Source organism: Melozone crissalis, unplaced genomic scaffold (assembly GCF_028551555.1).
Source record: "Melozone crissalis strain CALT ecotype California unplaced genomic scaffold, PUWL_Pcris_2 ptg000008l_1, whole genome shotgun sequence".
Lineage (NCBI taxonomy): Eukaryota > Metazoa > Chordata > Aves > Passeriformes > Passerellidae > Melozone > Melozone crissalis.
Window position 1 is genome coordinate 12138365 of NW_026535786.1, and position 25669 is coordinate 12164033.

At 41.8% G+C, this 25669-nt stretch overlaps 1 protein-coding gene across 2 annotated transcripts in view; it reads left to right on the plus strand.

Moving 5' to 3' along the window:
- Positions 1-1769: 1769 nt before the first annotated feature.
- The window catches only part of EPHB6 (EPH receptor B6), a 66419-nt gene continuing 42519 nt past the window's right edge, over positions 1770-25669 (plus strand). The window contains exons 1-2 of one of the 2 annotated variants that reach the window (XM_054269802.1): positions 1770-1870; positions 20351-20569. In XM_054269802.1, coding sequence (XP_054125777.1) covers positions 20476-20569 — 94 coding nt within the window. In that variant the 5' untranslated portion in view covers positions 1770-1870; positions 20351-20475. Of the gene's footprint in view, positions 1871-1980; positions 2348-20350; positions 20570-25669 lie in introns of those variants that run through there. The other variant, XM_054269801.1, reaches the window with a different exon arrangement.

Consider the following 25669-nt stretch of genomic DNA (forward strand, 5'->3'; position numbering starts at 1 on the left):
AGAATCAGATGGGGGGAGGGAGAGGGAGGGAAGTTGGAAGGAAAGAGGTCTGTTGTAATTGGTGTCTAGAAACCCCCACAGAGAGGATTAAGAAAGAAACTATGCTGTCTGGGAAGAAGTAGGTATTTGTGTTACTCTGCATATATACAGAACTGCTAGAAAAGGCTGTGCTCTGTGGAAACCAGCCCTAGCTTTTTGAACACTGAGACGTGTCACTGTCTGCTGATGGTACTTCTTTTAAGCAGAACTTTATTGAATGTGCTTTCTCCTTTTGTATGTGTACCAGTGTCTTATGTCGAAGGGAATCGCGGTCACTTTCTATTGTGTGTGTTGTGAAGCTCATACTTCAAACCAAAGGGAGTTACTTTGGGAACAGAAGCTCAAAATTCTGCTCTGTGTTATCACAGAAGCATTTATGAATTATAAGGCACTGGGTTTTGATATCTTTTCTGTCCAGTCCTAATCCATGCTGTGTTTAGCTCACTGCACCCTCCCTCATTTTCTGCCACTCGGCTGTGTAACTTACTGAATGGTAGGAATGAGCAGAGGGTAATGTTGTGTGCCTCATCCACTGGCATTTCTCTGTGTGCAGCCCAGTGACATTTCCAGAATGAGTAGGTAGACTCTTGTTCTCATACTAGCAAGAAACAGGAGACATCCAGAAAGATTCTTCAAGAAAGATGCTTTCAGTCCTTTCTTTCCACATTGGAAGGTGAGGTTCTCTTTTGGAAGAACTGAGAAACCCTGTTTGATTCACCCACATGACTGAAGTTTCTCAGTACCTAGAATCAAGGAAGCACCTTGCCTCTGTGACATTTCACAGAATCACAGCATGGGTCAGGTTGGAAGGGATCACGGGAGGGATCATCTGCTCCAACCTCCCTGCTCAAACAGGATCATCCCAGAGCACATGGCACAGGATTATATCCAGATGGTTCTGGAATATCTCCAGTGAGGGAGTCTCCATAACCTGTCTGGGATATCTATCCCAGTGCTCAGTCACCTGCACAGTGAAGAAATTCTTCCTCATACTCAGGTGGAACTTCCTGTGCATCAGTTTCTGCCCACTGCCCCATGTCCTAGTGCATGGCACCACAGAGAAGAGCCTGGATCCACCCTCAACACCCTCCCTGCAGACACTTAGAGACATTGATGAGCCCCCTCTCAGACATCTCGTCTAAAGGCTAAACAGGCCCAGCTCTCTCCAGCCTGTTAATAAATCTTTGTAGCCCTCCACTGGACCTGCTCCTGGAACTCTGTGTCTCTCTTGGACTGAGGAGCCCAGAACTGGACACAGCAGTCCAGAGGAGCCTCTTCAAGGCTCAGTAGAGAGGAAGCATTGGAGAGTAAGCACAGATGCACGAACTTGAGCCTGGGTTATACAGACCAACAGGAGATGGCACACAGTAACAGGGATTTCAACAATGTCAAGAGAGACTGACCAAGGATCAGACTTGTGCAACCACACTGTCCTTCCTGACCTGAACCTGGCAGGGCTGGGGCTGGGCCAGGGGCTCGGCCAGAGGTTGGGGTACAGCTGCGGCCGCACTCGGGATCCGCGGAGAGCAGGCAGTGAGGGAAGCCTCTTTTGGAAAATCCCCCTCTGGAAGAGGCTGGCTGGGGGAAGCGGGAGGGGTTCTGCAGCACAGCCTGGGATCGCGGAGGGAAGCCGGTGCCGCCCAGTGACCCGCCCAGCGGAGCGGCTCCGAAGGGAGGCTGTCGGCGGCCGGGGGAGCCGGCGGGGCGTGCGGCACACAGGATGGCGATGGCCGCGGAAGTGACAGGAGTGGCTGCAGCCGCCTCGGAGTGCGGGATCTCGCAGCGCCCCCACCCCCATTTGCCGTCGCTGGGCTTCTGCGAAGGAAAGCAGGTCGGGGGGGCGGAGAGAGAATGGAGGAGGGGCACGGCGAGGAAGGGAGGGAGGGAAGGGGGAGAGAAAGCGAGAGAGCGAGAGGAGCCCGGAGAAAGGGATAAGGCAGATCCTGGGAAGCGAGAGAGAGACTCCTGCAGGAGGGGGACCTGGGCAGGGAGAGGACATTGCCGCTGAAGGGCCTGGAGGGGAGCGCAAAGATCGGGACTGCTCACAAGCATCCGACTTGTTGAAAGACGTCGAGCGAGGCCAGCGGCTGTGCCCGGGGCCGGGGGACAAAGCGGCGTTGGGCGCGGAGCGAGAGGGAGCTGGCGCTGGCCCGCCGGGATGGTGCAACTCGAGCGGTGAAAATGGTCTTTGTCCAACTTTTCTGATGCCGGGAGGCCGGGCGGCACGGCTCTAGCGGGAAGGGCTCCTGCGAACACTGCTCGAGTAATGCTGGGAAGTGGAGGGGATGTTGCTGGAGTCCTGCACAAGGTACCGTGGCGGGCGGGCGAGGACGGGCATTGTGAGTCCGGCCGGAGCGCTCGGAGCGAGCGGGACGTGGTGGCGGGTACCCGCGGGTCTCTGCCGTCCGGGGGAGGGGGCACAGAACAAACGGGGACTACTTCGAAAGGGGTTAAAACTCCTCAGGCGATGTTCTTTTTCCTCCTTTCCCGGTGTGTGCTGTTCAAAGGCGGCGTTACCGGGACCCTCTCCCGAGCGCACGCCTGCTGTCAGGTGCCGGCCGTGGGCACGGGGAGGACAGATGTGGGGAATCGGGTCACGGCCTCTCCGCTCACGGAGACTGCCATCATCCCCAGTGCCCTTCCACACGGCCGTGCTGCCTTTGGTCTGCTCCCACGAGCCGTGTTTCCCCTCTCTCCAGCCCCCTGGAGAACCGTAAGGAAATGCTGCTTTTGAAGTCTCTGAAGTGGGGCTTGATGGATGCTGGTGTGGGTTCGCGATCCTCGTGGAACGACACAGGGGAGGCTGCGTGGCCTTGTCTGTGGGTAGGGTTGCTCAGCGCTCTTGTGGGGGACAGATGGCTGTATGAGTGCTTGTGGCAGAGAAAAGCCATGTTAGGCTATTTTTCAAGGAGATGATGCAAGTTACTACTACTCAAGCTAAATAAATCTGTGAATGTGGGAGGGGCTGTTGTGATGGGTAATTTTAATTTTGCCTTTTGTGGGATCCACTAAGATGATTTCACTTACTCTGGAGTTTCTTTTGCTATTACCACACTCATTCGGTTGGGAAGGAGTGTGAGTGTCACCTGCCTTTTCTACAACTTCCAGAAATCGGAGAGTGAAGATGGGGAATCAAATCTCCTCCCAAGGGGCATCCTTCACTAGCAGTGATACCAAGTCATGCAGATTCATGATGAAGGAGAGTGAGGGGGCAAATGGAAACAACAAAGTCAGAGGAGAATTAGCTGCCACCAGACACGTCTGTTAGAGAGACAAATCTGTAGCCTCAGCTGCAATGAAGGAGGAGGCTTCCTTTTTCATTGTTTTATAGGTTCTAATCCAAAACATGGAACTGGGTGTGGGTGCACCTCATGTTTAGTCACAGCTGATCCACCTGCCCTAAGCCATTAATACAAGATTTATTGGCTACTTTTAGGTATTTCTTCATTCCCAGTTTGAAATAATTCCAATGCTGGTTTCCATTGGGAGAAGGAAATGAAAAGATAATCTGCAATCTAATAATCCTTCTCACCCCATCTCATTGCAGAAAAAAAATACTGTTTTTCTTTAGAAGTTCATTCCCTAAATTCAACACCTTGCACTACTTCAGTTTACTTTGCTAATGTATTGGCAAGCTTCAGATAACTGCACATAATTGCATCTTTTCCTTTTCTGCCTTTTCACATGTATGCTCTCTGAGCCAAGTTACACAGTTGCAGTTTTTAATTCCTTGACTTGTGTGCCCCTTTAGCCACTAAACATCTTTTCTTGTCTTCTGAGTTCTCTCCTATTTGACATTCTTGCACTGAGCTGCTCAGAATTGTTTGCATGGCCATGTGTTTTGATTTTTGGAAAAAGCATCACTTTGGGGCACTGGATATTGTATGAGGTAGGATTGTATCTCTTTCGAATTTAATCACTGAAACCCCACAGAAAGTCATGTTTTCTTGCATTGTTCTGAAGTTCTCAGCTCTTCCAAGCTGTTATCTGTGGCATGAGCACCTTAGGACTTTTTGGAGGGGGTTGGGGAGGAGATGTCTAATTCTTTTTTCTTTTGCCCAAGGCTGCTACTGTCTTTGCCTCCCGTATTTTTCTTGGAGGCTGACCAATGGCACAGTGTAAATCCTTTTTGGGGGGAAGGCAGCTGGTGGCTCCAAGGAGACAGCTGCTTATTCTCCAGCGTGCTCCCATAGGCTGCCAGCAGATGTGTCTGACGAGGGAGCTGATCCCTTAGCCCATTGAGAATTGTCTTCCTTATGCCTGTAGGGATTCACTGTGTGGATCCCTCTTTGTGCCCAGGTGCAGATGGCTTCCTCTTCTTCCCTCTGATATTGCATGTGCCATATGCAGAGAATCATGTAAGAGATTAGTGTATTTCTCCCCCCCTTATCTCTTGTGCCTCCAATTAAGACAGTTTTGGTTTTTGGCCAACTTTCTTCCCTGGATTGTCAGAAGATTTATGCATACTTTTCCTCTGGTTCAGGAATGCTCCTGTCTTCAGATCTGCTCTCCCTAAAACCTTAGTTTCCTTGTATTTCATTATCCATCAGCAGTGCCTGTGCAGAGGGTTAACCTGAAGTCCCTACAGATTAGTGCAGAGTGCTTTTGGAGCACACCTAAGGTTGCACAATATATTTTTATTTTTCATTTCTGTGGCCATATTGCATGTGTTTACTGCACACATAAACAACAGAAGGTGGAAGAAGTACAAATTGGTGGTCAAACTAGAGCTTTATAATGTCATTTAGCCAGCAAACAAGAGGGCAGTGTCTTCTAAAAAGGGTGCTGTCATTAAAAAGTATTTATTAAGAATATTCCAGATTGTCTGGTTTTAGTCATAAACATGTGATTTTTTTTTCAAAAATCTCAATGACTTATTTCTGTGAAAAGTTGATTAAAGGTTTAGGGGCAAACTGATGAGCCCCTATAGTACTGTCATTATTTAGTCTTGTTTGCTGTTGGTTTTTTTCTTAAACTTGATTTAGTATTATATTACAGTTATATCTTGCTGTTGATTTTGATTTTGTTAGCAAGTTTTGTATCATCTTACAGAAATACAGGTAAGGTATTTCTTCCAGCTACCGACACATTCAGCAGTTTTCCAGCTCACTATGACCTTATACTTTAGCTTCTACCTGATAAATCTTGGGTTGTATATCACTCTTCTCTCATGTTTGCTCTTTGGCAACCATGAAGTGTCATGGGCTTCAGGGGTGTTCACAAATGTAACACAGGTGTATTTTTTAAATAATTCTGTAGATGTTGTACAACAGCAAACTAGCACTTTTTCTCCAGTGCTGCTGTCTAAACAGACCCCCAAAAGGATAAAAGCTCCTTAATTGCTCATGTCAGCCACAGCAGTCAAACATGTGAGCAGCAATTCTGAGTAAGAAAAAGCCATTTCATGTTGTCACTCTTCTCACACTTGATTTATACAAGGAGTTTTAAACTTAACAAATAGCTACCTAGTACTTCCTTCTCAGAGTCACTCTGTTGTGCTTTCAAGAAATACTCCTCTGCCACCAGAAATAGAATTTTATCGGAAGGGTACTGTTAATATATGTTGTGTTTTAAAAAATACAATTAAAATGCATGTACTTTTTGGAGATCTTGTCACCTTATTTTATACTGAAGGTGCTGTCTTGCCTCTTAAAAAGTCATCACGGAGCAAGCTGATGCTTCTGTCACAGAGGTCCTACTTGAAGATTGTTCTTGAGACCGCTTCTGACAAAAGCTCTTCTAGTCACTGGTTTCAATTTTCCGTGCCTCCAGAGGCCCCTGTGCATTCTGCTGCTCAGGCCTGCTTGTCAAGAAGATTTTTGTTCAAACGTTTCACATGCACACCCCCACGCCCGCGTGCACGCGCGTGTGCGCATGCCCGTGTGTGCACACAGCTGCGGGCAAAGAGCAGGAAAAAGGGCTGTCCTGGCAGCAGAGAAGATGCTGGGTACCGTAAGAACACAGCCTCTCCAGCCTGAAAACTGCAGTCTTACACGTGAAAGCTGAATCCTTAAGCTCTTGATTCACCTTAGGATGGAAATTCTCGCCAGCCCAGACCTGCACATTGAAACATACATGACTTCATTTTCAGACAGGCTTTTTTTTTTTCCCCCTGTCTCCTTAAGCTTGCCAAGTAAATGATTCCTCTGCTGATTCTGCAGTTTCCAAGTACAGTTTTTTGCTCTGTGCCATGTCTCTGGAAAATATCCAACGTGTCTAAATCATGTAATTAAACCCCAGAAGCTAAAGACTGAGAACTACTGGCTCTTTGTAAGATATTTCTGTTTTAGCATACTGATGTTTCTCCAAGTTACTGTAAAGCTTTCAAAGCTCCCTAAATGACCTGATCTCTCTCCCACTTACTGCAAAACACTCACATGATATGAATCTGTTTGGCCCAGCTGACCACTTCAGAGGCAGTGTGTAGGATACAGACGCCTGTGTGGAAGCCTTTAGCATCAGGCTTACCACAGGCTCTCTCAGATCCTGGGGATGTCTGCAAATGGAAGCATGGTTCCTTGGCAGAACTCTCTTATCTTCTTAACTATTCTCTAAGAAGAGAGTGGGATGTCACAAGAGGGACAACATTACAGATCCTTCTGGGCTGGTTTTGAATAATTTCAATTTGGAAATTCAAACTGGGCTGTTTATAAGACTGTTTGAATTTCCAAGTGTTAGGTTTCACTCACAGCTAGGATCAATTTCATTCCAGTACGCAGAATCTGGAATGCTTTCTGCACCAGGAAGATGTTTGAAATTACTCCTTCTTGGGTTTGAGCCAGAAAGAAGCTGCTTGAAGCACAGCTGGATTGGGATGCATGCCTGTAGTTGTCTCCCAGATGGTCCCTTCCCTTCCTAATGTCAGTAGGCTTTCAGCTGGTGCCAGCAGCAAGGGGGATGCAAATATGTACTGACATTTTCACTTTTCAGTGGGTTTGCTAATCCCGTTTGGTGCATGTGTTGTCCATAAAGGGGCTACCATATCAGCAGTTAGCACTGCCATCACTATGGTGTCAGGAATGGAATAGTGCTATTGAGGAATGTTTGTTTCATTGCTAGTGCAGAGAGGATCTTAGTGGTCTTCTCTTCTTCCAGTATCTAACCACGTCAGAAGTACATAAAGATGTTCTCATGTGATGTGAGAACAAATTCTGGTGACTTGAGTGTAAATCAGCAGTCTGTTAAAATCTAGGGGATAGGTAGAGGCTTTGACAGAGGGAATTTTCTTACTTTGCACGTGCCTTGTTCTGCTGGGACATGTATGTGGAGTCAGATGCTGAAGAGTAATTAGTCTTCATTTTGAGCCTTACTGTAGCTACGTTTTTGCTTGGGGCCCCAGGCTGAGCACCAGAAAGACATTTGGTGAAATAACGTAATGGGAATGATGCATGACTTGTGCTCCTTGTTTCAGTCAGAAGTTCTCTTAACTCAGACTGCAAGAATGGTGTTGACGGTTGTGTGTTTCTCATGGATGATTTTACCACTCTTGATTAGAAGTGGCTCTGGATGGTCTCAGAGAACTGCAGGTTCTTGGAAGAACCAAGGACATCTTTGGGCAGAAGATGGAGGGCCATGAAGGGAGGGCCAGAAAAGGCCAGGAAGAGGGGTGAAGCACCTCTTTTGAAGACAAGCTGAGATTGTTCAGACTGGGGAAGACTCTGGAGTGACATTATTGTGGCCTTCCAGTACCTAAAGGGGAGAGAGTACCTAAATGTTCCAGTACCTAAATGTAAGAGAGCTGGAGAGGGACTTTTGGCAAAGACCTGTAAGCAATACAATATCTGGGAAAGACTTCAGACTTGAAGGGTTAGTGTAGAGGAGGGAATTCTTTACTGAGAGAGTAGTGAGACTCTGGGACAGGTTGCCTGGTGAAGCTGTGGATGCCCCATTCCTGGAGGTGTTCAAGGCCAGGCTGGATGGGGCTTGAAGCGACCTGGTCTAGTGGAAGGTGTCCCTGCCCATGGCAGGGGGTCAGAATTAAATGGTCTTTAAGGTCCCCTCCAACCCAAACCATTCTGTGATTCTGTGAAATCAGATCCCTGTTACCTGAGAAGAATAGCTTTAAAAAATTTCTCCTAAATAGATTCTTTTGATTATGTCTAATGGGTTACCCTCTGTGTGTGATGACAGAGTGTGAAGAAAGCAAATCAGTCTTCAGAAACAGAGTAAAAACAAAAATGTTAAATTCTATAAAAGGATTAAGCTAAAACAGATCTTACTCTGTTTGATAAATTAACACCTACTGGACAGTCCTAATTGAAAGGATCAGAATAGGGTCTGTTGAATTGTACATTTCCTGCTTCTCTTGGCCAATAGTCTGTACCAGGCCACCGTACCAGGCCAGTGTTGAAAAGAGTTGTGTATATGGAAATCAGAATGGGAAGGGGAACTTGCCCTAAATCCTTAGAAAGTTCTTTCAAAATTAGTTTTTAGATTATTTTTTTAAAGGCTTAGCCTTCCCCTCTTCCACTCAGATGACAGCATATCAGCCTGGCATTTTCTACTTTTTTTCTTTTGTGCCTCTGAACCTGTGGTGTTGAAATTGTACAGTCCCTGACTTCATGGCACTAATGCAAATGCACAGAGACTATTTGTGTTTGACTGTGTGAACTTGTGTGCCACAGCACTGATGAACTGGGAGCTCAGTGAAGAGCAACAGAAGTGATTAGGTGACTACAGGGAATTTTTAAAATGCTATTAAAAAGCACTAACTTACTGATGAGTGAGAAGGGTTTGCTCTGGAGTCGCTAGAGTACCTAAAAGACTATTGACAGGATTCTAGGCAATGTGCTGGCCAAAGGAAAAGGGCTGGCTCAAATTGCCCAAAGTAGATGGGTTGGGGTTCAGTATTAAGGTGTGTTTTCTTCCAGCAAAGGCCCCCATAGATTGCAGAAAGTCATGGAAGCCTTATTACTAATGACATTTAAAAATATGACTAGGGAAGCTTAAAGAAATACACCAGCAAAAGTCCTGCAAAAATCCTATCCCCCTGTGATATGGGACTGTAAGCCAGATGTTGATTCTAAATAAAGGTGCCCATCCCCCTTATTTCATTTCTATTATTATAGTTTTGCCATCAGCTGGGGAGGTGCTACCTTCCTAACAGAAAACATATCTTGGATCTGCTCTGTTAAGACCAAGACTGGTTGATATCCAAGTAGAGGAAGTGGTGTATTGTACTCACTCCATTTTAAATGTAATCCTTTGGTTTTGAGGTTGGATGTGGATGTAACGAGCAGTGAGCCCCAGCATCCACACTGAAATATAAATAAGCCTTTGAGACACTGAGGAGGCAGGATGAACTCTGAGAATTATGTGTTGTTGCTTTCATCTCTGGCACAAAAAATAATACAAACATGCATTAGAAAGAGATGCTATGAGCCTGAAATATCCTTCTACCGTAACCTGCTTGGCCTTCCCTTTTCCTCTTAAGACTATTTCTGTTCTGCTGAAGTATTAGTGGCACATAATGTCCCCATTTCCTGAGGGTGGAAACATCGAACTGGAAATGCAGGATGGAGGAGGAGGGAAGGACCTGAGAACAAAATTGGCTGCTCTTCAGGCTCTGCTAGTGGCAAGTTCAAATTTTTGGTGGAGCTCTCTAACCCACTTTTGCTACACATGGGCTCTTTCTGATGCTTCACTGAACTCAGGTAATTGTTTCAAGCAGTCATTGCCATTCAGATCATCTCTTCTTTGGAGCATTCATCTGATTTCTTTTCTTCAAGCTACTGTTTCTGCTTCAATTCCCTCTCAGTTGTCTCATAGATGAGAGCCAATTTTGGGCAGCCTGATTCCCAAAATCAAAGTGAAAACCTGGTTTTAGCCTTGAATCAACATGAATCATTAGTTTTGTTCTCTAAATAATCATCTAGATGGTGACAAAAGTTGAAAGAAACTTAGTGTGAAAGACCAAGTGAGATGTTTCTGAAGTCCAACAGAACTTCCGTAATGTCTGTTCTTGTTGCTCAATTCAGTCATTTTAACGGTGAGACCAAGGCACTAAGATGAAAGACAACTGAGTCTGAATGAATATTATGGATTTCAAGACTGGAACTGAAGACAGCAAAACTGGAGAAACCATATATTTTCTTGCCTTGGTTGTAGATCTCATAGTTCTTTTCTCTGTGTTCTCAAGAGGTTGCTGCCAAGGCAGCTCCTTAATTGCCTGTCTGCACAGTGAGGTAACACCTCCTGCAAAAAATGGCTGTGTAGTAGTAAGTGTTGGTGTGGTGCACTTCTCAGAGTATGACCAGTGCAGTACAGGGTTGTTTTGTGATGTTTTAATACCTGACGTGAATGTGAGACTCAAACTAGTGGTAGAACAGAGAGAATTCCCATCTTGGCAAACAGTGGTCATAAAAGAATGACGGCTGTGCAGTAGAGCTCTTCTCTGGGCCATTTTCTCCCTCCCTCATAGCTTCCTAGTTTTGTGCATATATTTCCACATCAAACGCTCTAATTTACGTGCTGAGCTAAAGCTTGTATATTGTACAGTCTGTTGGTGCAGTCAGCAAAATGTAAGGGAATCAGCTTGACTGAATATAATTTTTTATTCTCACTCCCATTTGGGGAATATGCTGTGTTACAGCCCTCTGTTGGGGCAGCCTTATGCATTCAAAAACTGGTATTTGTAATTCTGTGGGGTTATAACTAGATGGAAGGTACCTGGTAATCATTTGCATGGAGTGAAGGTAGGAAAGTAGGTTTGGACAGCATGGTCAAAGCAGTGAAAAAGTCAGTAAAGTGATCATGCTTCAGTGCTTTTCTGCCTTGTTGTTTTACAAAGAAGCATTCTTGCTTCTCTTAACAGGAATAAAAACAGTGATGATAAATAATGCTAGTAATTAAATAGTTTAAAAGTAGCCTCTATCTGCAAATGCATGAAGCCAACAATTTGTGAACCAAGCTCTATGACAGCCCAAGGCTGTGAAACTGATTAAAATGGAAAAAAGTAGTTTTAATTAACCCTTAAATTATGAAGCACATTCTCTGAAAACCCAAGCTGCCTCATTGAAGCCAGACAGGAGGTTAATAAAAAGAGCTGCACTTAAATTAAGATGCTTTAATATTATTAGTCCTTTCTGTAATCTGTTTTGAAATGACAGTTTCTCCCATGGAATGAAAGGCAATTTCAAAATGATGGGAATTCCCATAGAAGAGGAACATTATCTTTTAACCGGCTGTCAGTGCTGCCACTATATCCCAACAGGCAACATAACCTTGGATTCTGTGAATACAAATGACATGCATTTTCTGCTTATGCTAAATATTTCTTACTGTAAAACCCTCGTGAAGTCAAAAGCAAAATTAGAGATGAGGACAGTAAGCATATTTTTGCAAAAATTGAAGTTCTTTACTGCAGCTGAAGAAAATATTAATCCTTACTAAAGGATTTTGCAAAGTGGTCCACAATGAACAGTTTAAGAAAAGTATTTTCAGCTTGTTCTTTTTTTCCCCTCCATTGTATCTGTTGAGTGTTTGTGCATAGATCTCGCTTCATATATTTCTAGACATGCCATGTAAGGCTACATTCTTAAGTTACAATGGGAAAGAGCATTAGTATAAAACATCTCTTTTCTTAGACTTATTAATATCTTAGTGTTGCAAGCCGCTCTCACTTTTGCTCCTGCTCAACCCTTCAGGCCCTTGATTTCTTTTCCAGTGTCCTGAAAATGCCTTTAAGGCTGTTGTGCATCTCTGTGTTTGGGTTGTCTTTGCAGATTTGCAGTTGCGTTTGCAGACTTGGTCAGCAAATGTCAAGGTTATTTTTCTGATTTGCAGCATTGCTTGTCTGGCCATTGCCAACACTATGCTTGGCTTCTTTACCACTTTCCACCCATCAGCAAACAGAACTTGGTATACAATAACTTTAATTTCACTTGAAAAAAAAAGCACTATCAGCATCGCTGAGTAGATGAGAACATGATTTTAGGGACATTCTCTTTACGTCACTGTCGTGGTTTAACCCCAGCTGGCAGCTGAGCAGCACACAGCTGCTTGCTTAGCCCCTACCCTCCCACCCCTCCCATCCCAGTGGCATGGGAAGGAGAATTGGGAAAAGGTAAAAGACATGGGCTGAGATAACAACAGTTCAAACAGTCTAATAATTGTAGTAAAATAATAATAATAATGGTGATGATGTTGATGATGATGATGGAAAGGAAAGGGGGAGAGAGGCATAACCCCCAAGAACTACAAGTGACTCATGGTACAGTCGCTCACCACCCGCTGATGGATGCCCAGCACATCCCTGACCCATCATCAACAGATCCTGGCCATGTCCCCTGTTTATGTACTGAGCATAACATTCCAGAGTGTGGAATATCTCCTCAGCCTGTTGGGGTCCGCTGTTCCTGGCCATGCTCCCTCCCAGTTTCTTGTCCATCTCCTCACTGGCAGAGCATGGGAAATTGAAAAGTTCTTGATTTAGAGTAAGCTTTACTTAGCAACAACTAAAACATCTGTGTTATTAAGAGTATTCTCATTCCAAAACACAGCTCTGTGCCAGCTCCTAAGAAGAAATTTAACTCTATCCCAGCCAAAACCGGGACTGCAAAACATTCTTTGTTTAATAACCATTTATGAAAATGTGTTATTTCCCTTCCCCTTTTAAATGCAGAAATAGGATGCATCTTTTTTCTTGTTTTCAGACATCTTCTATTACAAAATTTCAGTGAATTTTGAGGTGTTTGTTTAAGTTGTATCACAAAAGGAAATTTTCAAAGAACTTTTAGTACCACAGATTACTTTCACCTAGAAGTTAATAATGTGGTGATCTTCAGGGATACTTGAGTCTAGTATTCTAAACTTAAAATTCTGTACTTAGAATTTTGGAAATACAACATTTTACATAGTGCTTAACAAAGGTTGGCAGCTGTGCCCTAGAGTTTGTGAATTGCATATTTTTTTCTTTGCTGAAGCCTTATGTCTTCCTTTTGTACAGATGAAAGTATAATTGTCGAAGATAAAGTATACTTGAAGTTGATAACATCATGTATTTCTAGATAGATAAAAATGCAGGGATCTGTGCACAGTTGTACTGAGAGAGGTATCCTGAGGAATTAGAGTAAAATCAATAACAGGACAGTGAAGCCATACCCAGTGGGTACAGTTGTCATCTTCTCTTTCCATCAAAGAAGATAAATGTGATGGACAGCTGTTAATTCATTTCCCCCTGTTTGCACAGTCTCCTTTATTTACAGTATGAAAATTCAAAGGGAGTAATTTCTGTATCACTTCAATTCCTGTTACATTTTAGAAGAGTTTCCTGTTATATTTAGAGAAGAAGCAAGTAATGGATAACATAAATAACAATTAATTTCCTCACATTTTTCATTCTATAATGCTGTTAATATTCTGGAGCTGGAATTTTGCTTCCCGGTGTTAATGTTAGAAACTTGACTATAATTGCCAATGTTTCTTTGAAAACTACACAAATCACTATAAAAATTGTCAGTGAAGTCAAATCTTGTGAGGTGGGAAGAAATTGTTTTCATGAACTTAATTGTGTTTAATATGTATGTAATTCAAGTACATAACAGATGGAAGAAACAATCCGTATCTTTAATCAGAATATTTTTTTAATTGCTGTAGTTTCAAGACATCAGTGTCCATCTTTGTTAGGCATAGCAAAACATGATGTGGAGGCATTGAGAAAGGCTCCAGAAACATCAGGCAGCTGTGAATGAATTTTACTTAGGAAGAAAGACTAGATTTACAAGCCAAGCTGTAAAGCTGCTCTAGCCAAGTGTGTCATGGCAGAGAAGAGAGATTTAAGGGAAAGCACTGTAGTTATCTAAAGAGATGCTAACTTGGCCTCCTGTGTGGGTTGGGAGATCGCAGAGAGGCTCAGAATCTCCCCAGATACCTTCAGGCTGCACCTGGGGAGTCATCGGGAGGGAGCTGTTCTGCTGTCCATGGCTCCCTTTTTAATTAGTGCAGGTCTTAGTTACCCTGGTGAACATGATTCAGCTCAGTCCACTGACTGTAGAGGTCATTTGAGTCATTATGCTTCTAAGCTGGGCACCCTATTAGAGCCTCAAGGGTTTAATAAAAATTCATGAAAATAAGCATCTCTTTCTTCCCTTTAAGAGCTATGGAAGTTCTTAATTTGGATACCACTAGGAAATGTATAATCAGAGCATGGAAGATCAGCTTCACAACGCCTGGTGTTTCCATGGTAAACAAGGAAATAAATGCCTTTCTTTGGAGAACATTCAGAATCAGCTTTTAGAGTCTCATTGTATACTTAAGGGATCCCAAGAGGAACAGACACAACTCTATCTAGATAATCTGTAGGAAGCAAATGATCAAGCCAGCTATGAAGTATGCTCTTGAGGAAGTATTCCTTTAAACTTAGTTATACATTTCATCTAGAGCGTTTCTCTCAAAATTAAATGAAGCAACTGAACAGACTGTAAAAAATCCACAAGGGTTTTTTCCATAAATCCTACTCTCGTCTCAGATATTTTCAAAGTAGTTTGGCGTCATTAAAAATAATCTCAATTAGTAACAGAGGATAAAAGGATATACAGCAGCTATTGAAATGATCTATTTATTTAGTCAATCATTTTTCTGTGGTGCTTTTTGTGTCCCAGTAATAGAATTTTTGAAGAAAACATATTAACTTCATGATATTAAAACCCTGAGCGATAAATTATGTGTTGCTCCCCCCCCTTCACTTCCTGTTTGGGGCGTAGAAAGATTTCTATGAATAGCAGTTATTGTAATTATTGTGTAAGAAAGAAGGTAGGCAATATTATGTCATGCTCAGACTGCTGGACAGGCACTGAGTGACAGCTTTTCATAACAGCATTGTGGATTTTATCCCAGTGAGCCCTGCTGCAAGGGCATCCCAGTGGCAAAGGAGCAATTATAGTAGGACAGAACCGGGGGCAACAAAGGACGGGGGGGAGGCCTTTTGCTTGATGTGTAACACTATCATGATTCCCTATTTATCATGAATGAGAGGTATTAATTCCACTTTTTGTACTCTGCCTAAATGTGATGAATCAGTGTGCCGCACAAATTAATTGGAATAGTAGTTTATTGACTCTCCCAGATGTTGTGCTCATTTATCTTTTTAATGGTTCTTGCTGAGAGATAATATTAAGCTGATATGAGTCACAGTGCAAAATGTGCAGCAGGAGGAAAGACTGTGTTTGCAAAGGTACAGCGTTTTCTCTACGCTGGAGAGTTCTTGAGGTGCATTTATTTTGCATCTAGGTCCTTTGTGTGAGGAATAAGTATGATAAATACGGGGAAAATTTGTGGAATCAAGTGTAGCAGAGGGAAGTTAGACCCATATAATGATTTGTACTGTGAAACAGGCCTAGAGGAGTCAGTTAACAATGAATGAGGAAGAAGTATTGTTCCAGTGGGAGGAAACAAGATGATTTGGAAAAGTTCTTGGAACAGATAAGAAGAATTGAAAACATAAAAAATTTGGCGCTGTTACGACTTCAGCTTCTATTAGTAGAACAATATCAAATACTTTGTTGCACGAGGATAGACATCTTTCCAAATCTGTTAGAAGTTCAAAACGGGGCTTGGATGAATTCCTAAGGAGATACTAAAGTGCATCAGTTGGGGGATATTCTCTGGTAATCTTTGTCTTACATTTGTGGATACCGGAGGAAGAAGAGGAAAGTGGGTCACACAGAGGTCAGGCTTGCAAGCCATCTGCACACAGCATCTCTTCCTGGCACTGGAGACACGGAGAAAACTTGGCTTAGGTGGACATTCATCTGCTTTGGCACATTCTTATGTGTTGAAGTGTAGAACTCAAAGCAACAGCTATATTCAGGCCCTCATCTTTTCTCCAGAAGGCTTGTGCAGTACCTGAACAATCCTAGATTTTTTCTTAATCCGAAATGCGTGCTTGAATTCCTCCTGTGGAAGCCAGACAGATGCATGGTTCTGATGAGTGGTTAATGCTATTTGTTGTCAGGTTCTGCAGGTGGTGTCTGTCAGAGGGAAATACGGTCACTGTACTTTACTTTCTGATCTGTGACTACATATTGTCTGTATAGTAAGTTAGAACGTGCTTCAGTGAAGGTCTGTCCAAAGTTTTATGGTTGGAGTCAAGAGGTTGAGAAAAGGAGGGGTTTTGTTCAAAGCTTAGGTCCAGAAGAAACTGTGGCCAGCACAGAATTAACACAGTTTATCTAGCTGTCACTGGTTTTGATCAGTCTCAGAGTGCTGTGCAAACCCCAGAAGAATAAAAAAGCAGTCCATTCTAAGGAGACCCCTCTTAGGTTTGTCAGGTGCATGACCACCTCCATCAAGACTCCAGACATATATCATTGGGGGCTCTCAAATAAGTGACTGCACAAACCTTGGAGCAAACCTGCGTCCTTTCTAAAAACAACTACATGCACTGATGGAAGGGAATTCTCGATTAATGCTGACCTGTTTGGCAGCACTGGTGCCCTATGGCTCTTCAGGTGTCATCACTGACAATGCTTGAACTTTGAGGGAATCCTTTATTTACATAAAGAAGCTGCTGCAAAGCTACTGGCTGCATGAAGTGCTTTGCCACAGCTTGGGTGCAGCATGGACAGACAGCCACCCTCTGTGACAGAACTCTCACAAGCACAGAACTGTACTACTGTCAGCTGTTTTAGCACATGTGGGAGCACTATCACTACTGAGCATCATTTGCCTGGAGATAGTTCTGAAGTGTTCCCACTTCAAGATTTGAGTTCAGAAAAAGTGAGAAATTACAGCACCGGCCCTGTCTGGTGAGAATAAACAAGACTTAAACAGTGCCAGGCATGCCGTTTCACATTCAAGGCTTTCCAGCTGAAATGGCTTGTGTTTTCAGTCTTGGGTAGAAGAAGCTTTGAGGTGCTTGGCAAGAGCTGACTCTCTTCTGTTGAGATAGAAAGCAAAAGAGATCAAAGGAGATTGTGACTACATATAAGGAAGAAAAAAATCCCCAGTAAAAAAAAAAAATTAAATTTCCCATTTCAATGCTGCTACAGAAGCCCCAAAAAGTTGAGGAATCTCCATCCTTGGTGATGTTCAAAACTCACCTTGACAAGCTTCCCAAGGAACTCTACTCCCTTGCTGGTTGTTCAGCTAAGAAACCAGGATTCTTGGAAATAGTGGTGGTGATTGTATTTATCCCTTTAGCTGGGAACTCAAACATAAATTTTGGTAATCTAGGTACCACAGTGATGGTGCCAAAGTAAACAGTCATGATAGCTTTGGTGAGTAATGTAAGGAGACAACCCAGAAACTTCCGTCTCCCATCTCTTGGAGCTTAGATTTACAGTAAAAATAATATGAGTGGTCTTTTCTGGCTGCTTGGGATCTTCACAGTTTTATAAGGTTGAATCATTGAAAGACATTTTAATCCTCAGGAACTGTCACTTCTCAGTTTAAAATTTTCAGGACTTCCAAGGAGATAGAAATCATTCTACTAGCTAAGGAAATATATGCCTAAAAATAGGTTATCGTAAGAGGTTTGACAGCTCGTACATGAGTGGCAAGTTCATGTACTTGGAGGAGAGAGAGGAAGAGAAAGGGTATTTAAGGAAGTTCTTCAAAGGATCCTGTCCACAGAGGGTGTATTGCTTTGCAGTTGGATTTGGAGGAGTGTGGGGAATAGTGGATTCCATAGCAAAGAGAAGTAATCTTGCTGAAAGCAGTTTTGGAGCAGGTAACTAGCTGAGGCAGCCATGGAAAGGTGCTTGTGTGGACAAGAGGAGAGGGTGGTTGGAAAGTTGGGATGGTTTGAGGTTTCTGTTTACGTAGTTTGGTGTAGGGTAGAAGTAGCAGGAGAACTAAAGAATGAAAGATGAGCGTCTTTGGGTGTAGTCAGATTCTGTACACATCAAGTGCTTGGGGGAAGGGCAGGGCAGTGGTTAGCAATTTAGGGGCTTGGTACTCTTTAATTCACAGAGGCTAGTGCTTCCCTCCTACTCTCCCTTAAATGCTTCCATAATGTTCTCTCTATCCTTCATTGTGGAGTAAGCATTTTTCATTGAGGTGTGGAAGAGGCAGAAAAAAATTTAAAAAACCCAAAACCTAAAAAAAAAAGTTACCTTTTTATCTGCTAAATCACAACCAGCTTTTTGATTTAGCCACAGTTTATTTTGAGAAAAATAATTGCCAGCCTAATCCAGACAAAGGCTGCATGATTCCTCTTGAAGAGCAGTGTAACTTTGGTGGGATACAGAGGAAACCAGGATAAGACAAACAGATGTTGTAAGAGAGATGTGCAGGTGAGGAGGGCAGCAGAAGAACAATTGGTTTCCTTGGAGCCAGAAATTGTTTTGTGTCTGGTTTTGTGTACGAGGGATTTTTTAGTTATATCTGTTTTGTGGTAATTTCGATGCTTTGGTGTGAGATCCAGCAGCCAAAGTGTATTTGGGTTCTGTTTTCTGCTCTGTGATTCCGACATTATGTGACATGAGAATATTTGAATTGCGAGCTGTTTTCAAGCCTTCTGCAGATAAATGAGGTCCCTTGACTGAAATGAAAGTGTTCTTCAGTTTGTTTGACCTCTGTTCCTGCATTTGCTTGCCTTCATTATGAATCCTTATAAGTCCCCATCTCTTAGGATTTCACTGGTTCAATAAAAAACTTACAGATATTATAATATTGTAGCTTTCCAGTACAAATGGTGAGTATTTATGTCTCCATGTAGAGGTGTCTTGCAGGCTTGATTTTGGTGTGCCCAGTCTTAGTTTTGGTGGCTCAGGCAGCATCTTTACTCCTTTTCCAGGAGGCTGCTGTTGTGTGCTTGGGTAGTTGTTTCTGTAAAGAAGGACTTTCTGACTTTTCACCCTGAAATTTTCTCCTCTTTGCAGTTGCATCCAGTGGCGTTTTTATTCTGTGATGTGTTGTGTTGTATACTTGCTTCGTAAAGTAATAAGCAGTGCCTGTATCCATCCTCACATTTAATCTTAATTTTTTTTCTCAGTAATAGTTAATGATTTTATTTTTCTCTTTCCTCAGAAGGCATGGACCAAAACTTTTGCCTCTTGCTGAGATTCCTTTAGTTTCCCTACATTTTAGTGATGCCCAGAGTGCCTTTGGTTCATCTGTCTTGGGTGCTCTAGGTTCTCACTGGGAGCAGCAGAAGAGAGAGCTGTTCCATCCTGCCCAAATTTCTCTCCCTCTCCAGTAAAGCAAATCTAATTGCGCTCTGCTGCCTTTTCTCATATTCCCCAGGCTGCTTTTTCCTCTGCTATGCCCAACTTGCTCAAATCCCCTGCTGCAAGGTTTTCAGATAATTGCACTGAGGCTGCCCCTTTTAATTATAACTCTTCCCCCTTCCTCCCCTCTTTCAGCCAAGTTATTGAGCCATTTCTGTATATTGCCTGAGACATTTTTCTTTCTCCTTAGCTACGCTTCACTGTCTCACTGAAGACATTGGAGCATTTTCAATGCTCTGCTCAAAGAGCACCTGAAGAAAAAAAACATTCTGGCTTTTTGCATGCAACCTACATATTACTGTGATATTTCTCTGTTGGGCTGAGAATTGGACAGATGGAGCTAGAATTACCTTGCTTAGCAAAATTGTTATGCTGTATTGATCTAATGCAGTGCTGGATTAGGCTACATGCTGCTCCCTTACTGGAAGAAAAGCTTTTATGTCAGGTTCTTAATGGTGCTGTTAGAGTTTTATTTTGATGTTTTCCCACTTAAGATAATAAACTTGGACTTGTGTGCTTTTTCTGGCTGTAATGCAGGCTCCCTGTTTGACCTTAAATATCACAGCGTTTGCTTCCTCATGTACAACATATCAATGGGAAAAATAGTGTCCAACTTAGCAGTGTTGTGCAGTCATATGCTTAAAGGGACAAATGCCTGCATGTGAAATGCAGCACAAGTGTGTCAGCTGTGCAGATTTGTGTTGGCAAAAACTCTCCTGTCATGGCTACTGCCCTGCGGAGTCCTTAAAAGGCAAAGTGTAAACTACAAGAGACAGAATTCGAAAAGCATACAGGGGAAATGAAATGGACACCTTCCAAGAAACATTGCCAAAGATGCAGAAAGGATCAGGACTTCAGTAATAGTACAACCTATACTGTGGTAGAGATTAATGTTGATTTGGGAACCACACCGTCCCTGATGCCATGAAAGTCTCAAAATCTGTGTGTACTGGCAGTGCAAAAAACACCTGTGACTGACTGAAGTCTTGAGGGATGAGTGTATGGAAAATACTGGGTCTGTGCTACTCCTTTTTAACCCATATCTTGGAAGTAGTAAATGATGGAATGGGTGTATAAAAACTGTCAGTTTTGTGTTAGAGTGACCTGATTTCTGTTTCTACCTTCTGTTTTTTCCTAAACAGCATTTCTCTGCAAAGACCTCTGTGCTTTAATTTGGAAAGATATTAAAACACTCCAAGAAATCTCAGACTATTTCAAGAGAGTGGTGTGGGCTTGTTGAAGATGGTGGTATTTACAGAGAATCTTCATGGATTCTAATGCTGGCATCAGTGCAAGAAGAGTGTCGGGAATGGGTTGGCTCTGGATGGTCTTCTTCTTTCATCTAGTCACCTCATTAGAAGGTAAGAACAGATGTTTCACATCAACTTTAAAGTGTTTTCTGTAGAGGTTAAAAAAACAAAGTGTGCTCTCCAGTATGCTTATATCCTAGTTCAGATGAGCATTGAGCACATGTCTTTCTGTTTGATGGTTGATCACTATCTCTTGGGATTTAAAAAGTTATTAGTATTGTTTCTGGTGGGAGAGGCAAACCCTCTTATGAAGGATCATTAGTGAGCATTACTGCTAACTATCTCAGAAGTGACTGCCTCAAAGAATAGATTTTTTTTTTATCCAGGAATAAGCTCCTTGTTTATACTTTGTGTGTATTTGATTCTCATGTTTCTGTTCTTGCACCATGTTTGCTTTGTGAAACAATCTCTGGACGTTTGTACCGTTCGAGAAGACAACACCCACTGGGCTGAAATCAAGAGTTTTTGTCTCACCTCTGAAAAACTTGCCTCAAATAATAGATAGGAGAGGATGTTTTGCATTAACAAGAAGAGGCAGTTCACATTCAGCCAGCAGAGAGGAGGGAGAAAGCACTGGAGGCAGGGTAGGGAAAAGGTAGGCAGGGGAAAAGAGGTGCCAAGAAAATGGTAGAAGAAAGAATAGATGATAGAAGGAAGGGTGATGAGAGCAGGAGATAAGATGAGAGCTGTGGAAGAGAGTTAGAGAAGGGCAGAGGTACTGTAAACAGTCCCCTTGTTTGTTCCAAGAATATCCTTGCAGCTACATGTGCTCAGTGAACTGTACTGCTTTGTGAGGAATGTTCATCTCTTGCATTTCTGAAAGCCACTGAAAGAGGAGAGGAGGGAGAGATGAAATCAAAGGGAAGCAAGGAAATACCTAGAGGAAAGGAAAGGAGAATTATGTGAGATCTAATAAAAAGAGGAAAGCTTGTTAAAGCATCCCTTCTCTTAATAGGAGGGGAATACAGTGTGTGTGGGAAGTTCAGAGGCTAAATAATTTATGTAAGATTATAATACAAATTCTTAAATCTCCGAAATTCTGTGAATTGCTGATTTTAAAATTGTATTAAAAATTACTGTGTAATTCCTTGTGTAACTGGTATAGAAATGAGATAGAAATTCTCTCTGCAAATATGAAGTAACTGAGTGATGCCTGTACAAACGAACATTTTTTGAATTCATTGCTCAGTCCTGAAAGTTTGTAAAGATAAAAAGAGTTTCAAAAGCACTGTATGATACAGCTTCACAGATCACATAGTTGACCTGCCTGGATTAAAATAGGACAGTAAAATTCTGCCTGTGGAGAGGAAACAGTAAAGGTGTCCATGAGCCAAACTTCAGCTCTCAATTCAGGGTCAAGGGAGTCAGCATCTTCATTGTGACTGTACTGCATGGTCCTAAGTTTGCACTTTAAAGCTGATTTGCATCTCAGAGGTAAGTATTTTTGTTGTGGTCAAAAGTCAAATAAAAATTATATGGTAGGGGAGGAAAGTCTGATGATAACTATGTGGAAAACTTTGCTTTAGTGCAGAGTTGTCCATAAGGAAGAAAAAAGGCCCATGGCTTGTTTGTTGACTCATTATTATATATAGCAGGAACTTGAAATTCAGGTTTCAGATTTAAGTTGAAAAATATAGGGAATATCCAGTGTGGTCTTCAGTTTTTGTAGAGCTTCTTAGAAGTTTTAGATGGTGTTTAAAACACATTTCACCTCCAACTAAAGAGAGTTGACTGAGTGGGAAAATGAATCAATCAATTCTTCCTAGTGTTTCTCGGGCATTTGAGTTAAAGTCTGAATGTAAATCACATTTTGTCTCTAACTAAATGTTGTTCAAACTTTGAAATTTTCTAAACCTTAATGTTAATCATTAAGGAAAGAGGGAGAAGCTGTAGAGAGGGGAAGTAGTCAAAAGATTCAGACTATCTTCATATGCATTATGAAGAGAGCAAATACTTCTTAGGCAGAATGCCTCTCAGATAGAAAGAAGGCAGCATGCTTTTACAGGACCTAATGGGACTTTAAACACCCTCATGACTCAGAGGTAAAGAAGTTCTTGTAAGCAATTGAAATTATTTTGTTGGTATTGGTTTTAATGCATAAAAAGGAGGTATTAGGCTGAATTTATTTAATATAGCTCTAGTATTTGGACACATTGATTTCACCAGGAATGAGCATGTCTGTGCAAAGTTTTCTAGACATGATTTTTACACCAAAAAAAAGCCTGAATGGAAACTTGAGGGAAGACTGGTTTGAAAACAGAAAACATTTATATGGGGGGGGGGGGTTAGCTTTATAAAAGGAAACACAATTGCACAGAAGTTTTCATTAAGATCACATTTCTCAGTGTTTATAGCTCTGCAAGAGTTTTTTGAGGATTTGATTTTGAGAGCATTACTTTTGAACTACATACTGGGTGAAATAATGGATTTTTCCTTTTTCTCAAAGCTACATAAAGAAATACAGTAATTTTATTTCTTTAAAAATCTACACATGTATGTAATTACAGTTTATCACTGAAAATTTAAATTAACATTTTAGGTTAACCTTTCTGATTTTAAAAGTTTGTGAAGCATAGAATTTAAGAATGCATGATGGGCTGCAGTCAAGACAGGTGAGAGCAAGTGATAACTTGTTAATGAAATAGCTCTTGCTAGGGCACTGAGATCAATTTATGTGGAATATTGGTTTTGCTTTGGTGGAGTTCTAAATGTCTACAGCTGTAAACACAAGCAGAGTTCATTTTGTAGAACTCATTAAATATGTTCCAGAGGAATGATGTGTTCTGTCTGTAAGTGATTGCATTTATTTTACAACAAGCTCTCAAGCCTGCAGAATCCCTGGACAGTCTTTCTAAGTGTCTTCCAGAAATTCAAGACATAGAGACAATAATTCTTCTGCTTTGATAAAACCTCTTTGCATTAAGAGTATCTCTTTGGCAAAAGGGAATACGGAAGAAAAAAGGTAGTGAGGTCAGACATTTCATTTTTCCCCTATTTTTTCTACTAGCTGGTTGTTGTCTTGGGCTGTTGAAAATAATATATTGATTGCTCAAATTGGCTTGCCTTTGAAGTGGAGGAGAATATACCTTCCTCAGAGGGAATCTTCAGAGTGAAAAATACCACTCTCTTTTGGTTTATTATATGCAGTTTAGTATATACAGAAAAGGTTTAAATTAACGTCATTTTACTTCAGGGGGAAAAAAAAGTGAAATTAACTTTTTTGTTTGATTGCTTGTGATTCACATGAGTTAAAAATCCTAGCAGACATTTTCTTCACAGTTCTTTCCTGGTGCTCTCCTGCATGCCAAAAACTTTGTTACATGCTTGGAAAGCCCAGGGTAGAGGAATACCCTGTTGTAGGCATGCAGAACGTGAATAAGACCTGGCTGGATGTGCAGCCTGTTTGTAAAGGGGAAGCAGACAGGGGTTTATCCTTCTGGTCAGTCTCAGCAGCTCCATTTGATTCATTTCCTTCCGTAATAGATTCCTGTGTAGTTCCTGCGCTAGGGACATCCCTGTTCCCAGGTTTGCACCATGCCCTGTGTTAAACCTGTTCCCAATCTGCTGCTTGGAGGCCAGTAGGACAGGAGAGACTATTCTTGCTGCAACTAACACTGTTTATATTCAAAGCTAATTAAAGCTGCAAAGAAAAGGAATGGCATTCTTGTAATGCAGGGTCTCTGGGAATTTCAGTGTATGCCTTGGTATAACTTTGGAAAAAATAAGCTCACTTCTTAACGTCTATGAAGAAAAGCAAGGAGGAGAATGTAGATAAGCATTAAAAGTCACGCTGTGCTGCATCAAAAGTAGCTGGTTTGATGGCAGTGGCAGTTAGACCCAAGTTCTAGACTTATTAGTGTTTGGAGAATGAACTTCTTAAGCTGTGGAAGAGTAGATATTATATTGTATCTCTAGGAAAGTTTTAGATAGTAATTTAACTGGATTTCATATGCAAAGTTGGACCTTTTTTAATTTTAATTTCTTGATGTCTGCATTTTCTGACATCAGTAGTAGTGCAACATGCTAATCCCAGCAGTTTCCTTAGAGCTTTAACAAAAGAAAGGGGCTGGGGAAGAGAAAAATACACAATCATTCATAAAGCTTAAAAACTGTGTTACCTTGCAAAAAGCTGTGTACTTCCATATCCTACACCATTTGGCTGTCATTTCTCTCTTTCACAGATGGTACATAACTCCTGGTTGGAGTGTGAGAATTCCTCCTTGCAGATGACAACTTTGATATTCTGATAGTGTCAGCATTTTGCTCTGACAGAGCAAGCAGTTAAATTACATTATACTTCATGGAACTTTCTAAACACATATCCCATTGATTCCAAATAGCTTTTCTAAAATTAATTGCATTTGAGAAGTAGCATTACAGAAGTACCACAGGATCATTCATTGCAGGATTGACATTATAGCTTTATACAAGAAAAAATTTGAACTCATTTCTCTCATATAGGTTGGCTTTTTATATATATTCTCTTATATTAGGAGGCATATTCTATAATTCTGTAGATTGGTTGTTTGTATTAAGTCATAGCAAATCTTTAAGACATTTTCTTTTAAAAAACAACATCAACCTTTGTATTGGATAGTTATGAACAAGTAGGATTTTTTTAGGCTATTTTTGGTTGGTTTCTTACTTGTTTCATCAACTCATTTTTTAAGAAAGGAGTACTTACTGTGGTTGCATATGCCACTAGCTACTGATATATTATTTACTTCACCACAATTGCTGTTTAGTTTTGGAAGACATTCTATTGTATTTAGGGCTTCCCAAAGGTTTCACCCTATTTTGTCTCCAAATGATTGACACAATGAATAAATAAATATATTTGTTTATATGAGTGATAAAAACTTCTTGATAAAAGGGTCCTCTCCCCATGCCTAAAGGAGCACATAGGAACAGTGAAAGGCAGGGGACCCTCAATAACCTAACAGAGAAATAAGTGCCCTGACCCAGCTTCTCCCAGAGCTATCACAGGAGTGTGATCAGTCCATGGGGTGGGAATGAACCCATTAAGTTAAATCAGTGGAAGTGCTCTCTTTTCAGATTGAAGCAGATTATTGCCAGCAAGTGGCAGGGTGTTTATTACGGGATGTGGGGAAGATAATCTGCAAAATTTATTGTGGGTTGTTTAGTGGAGTA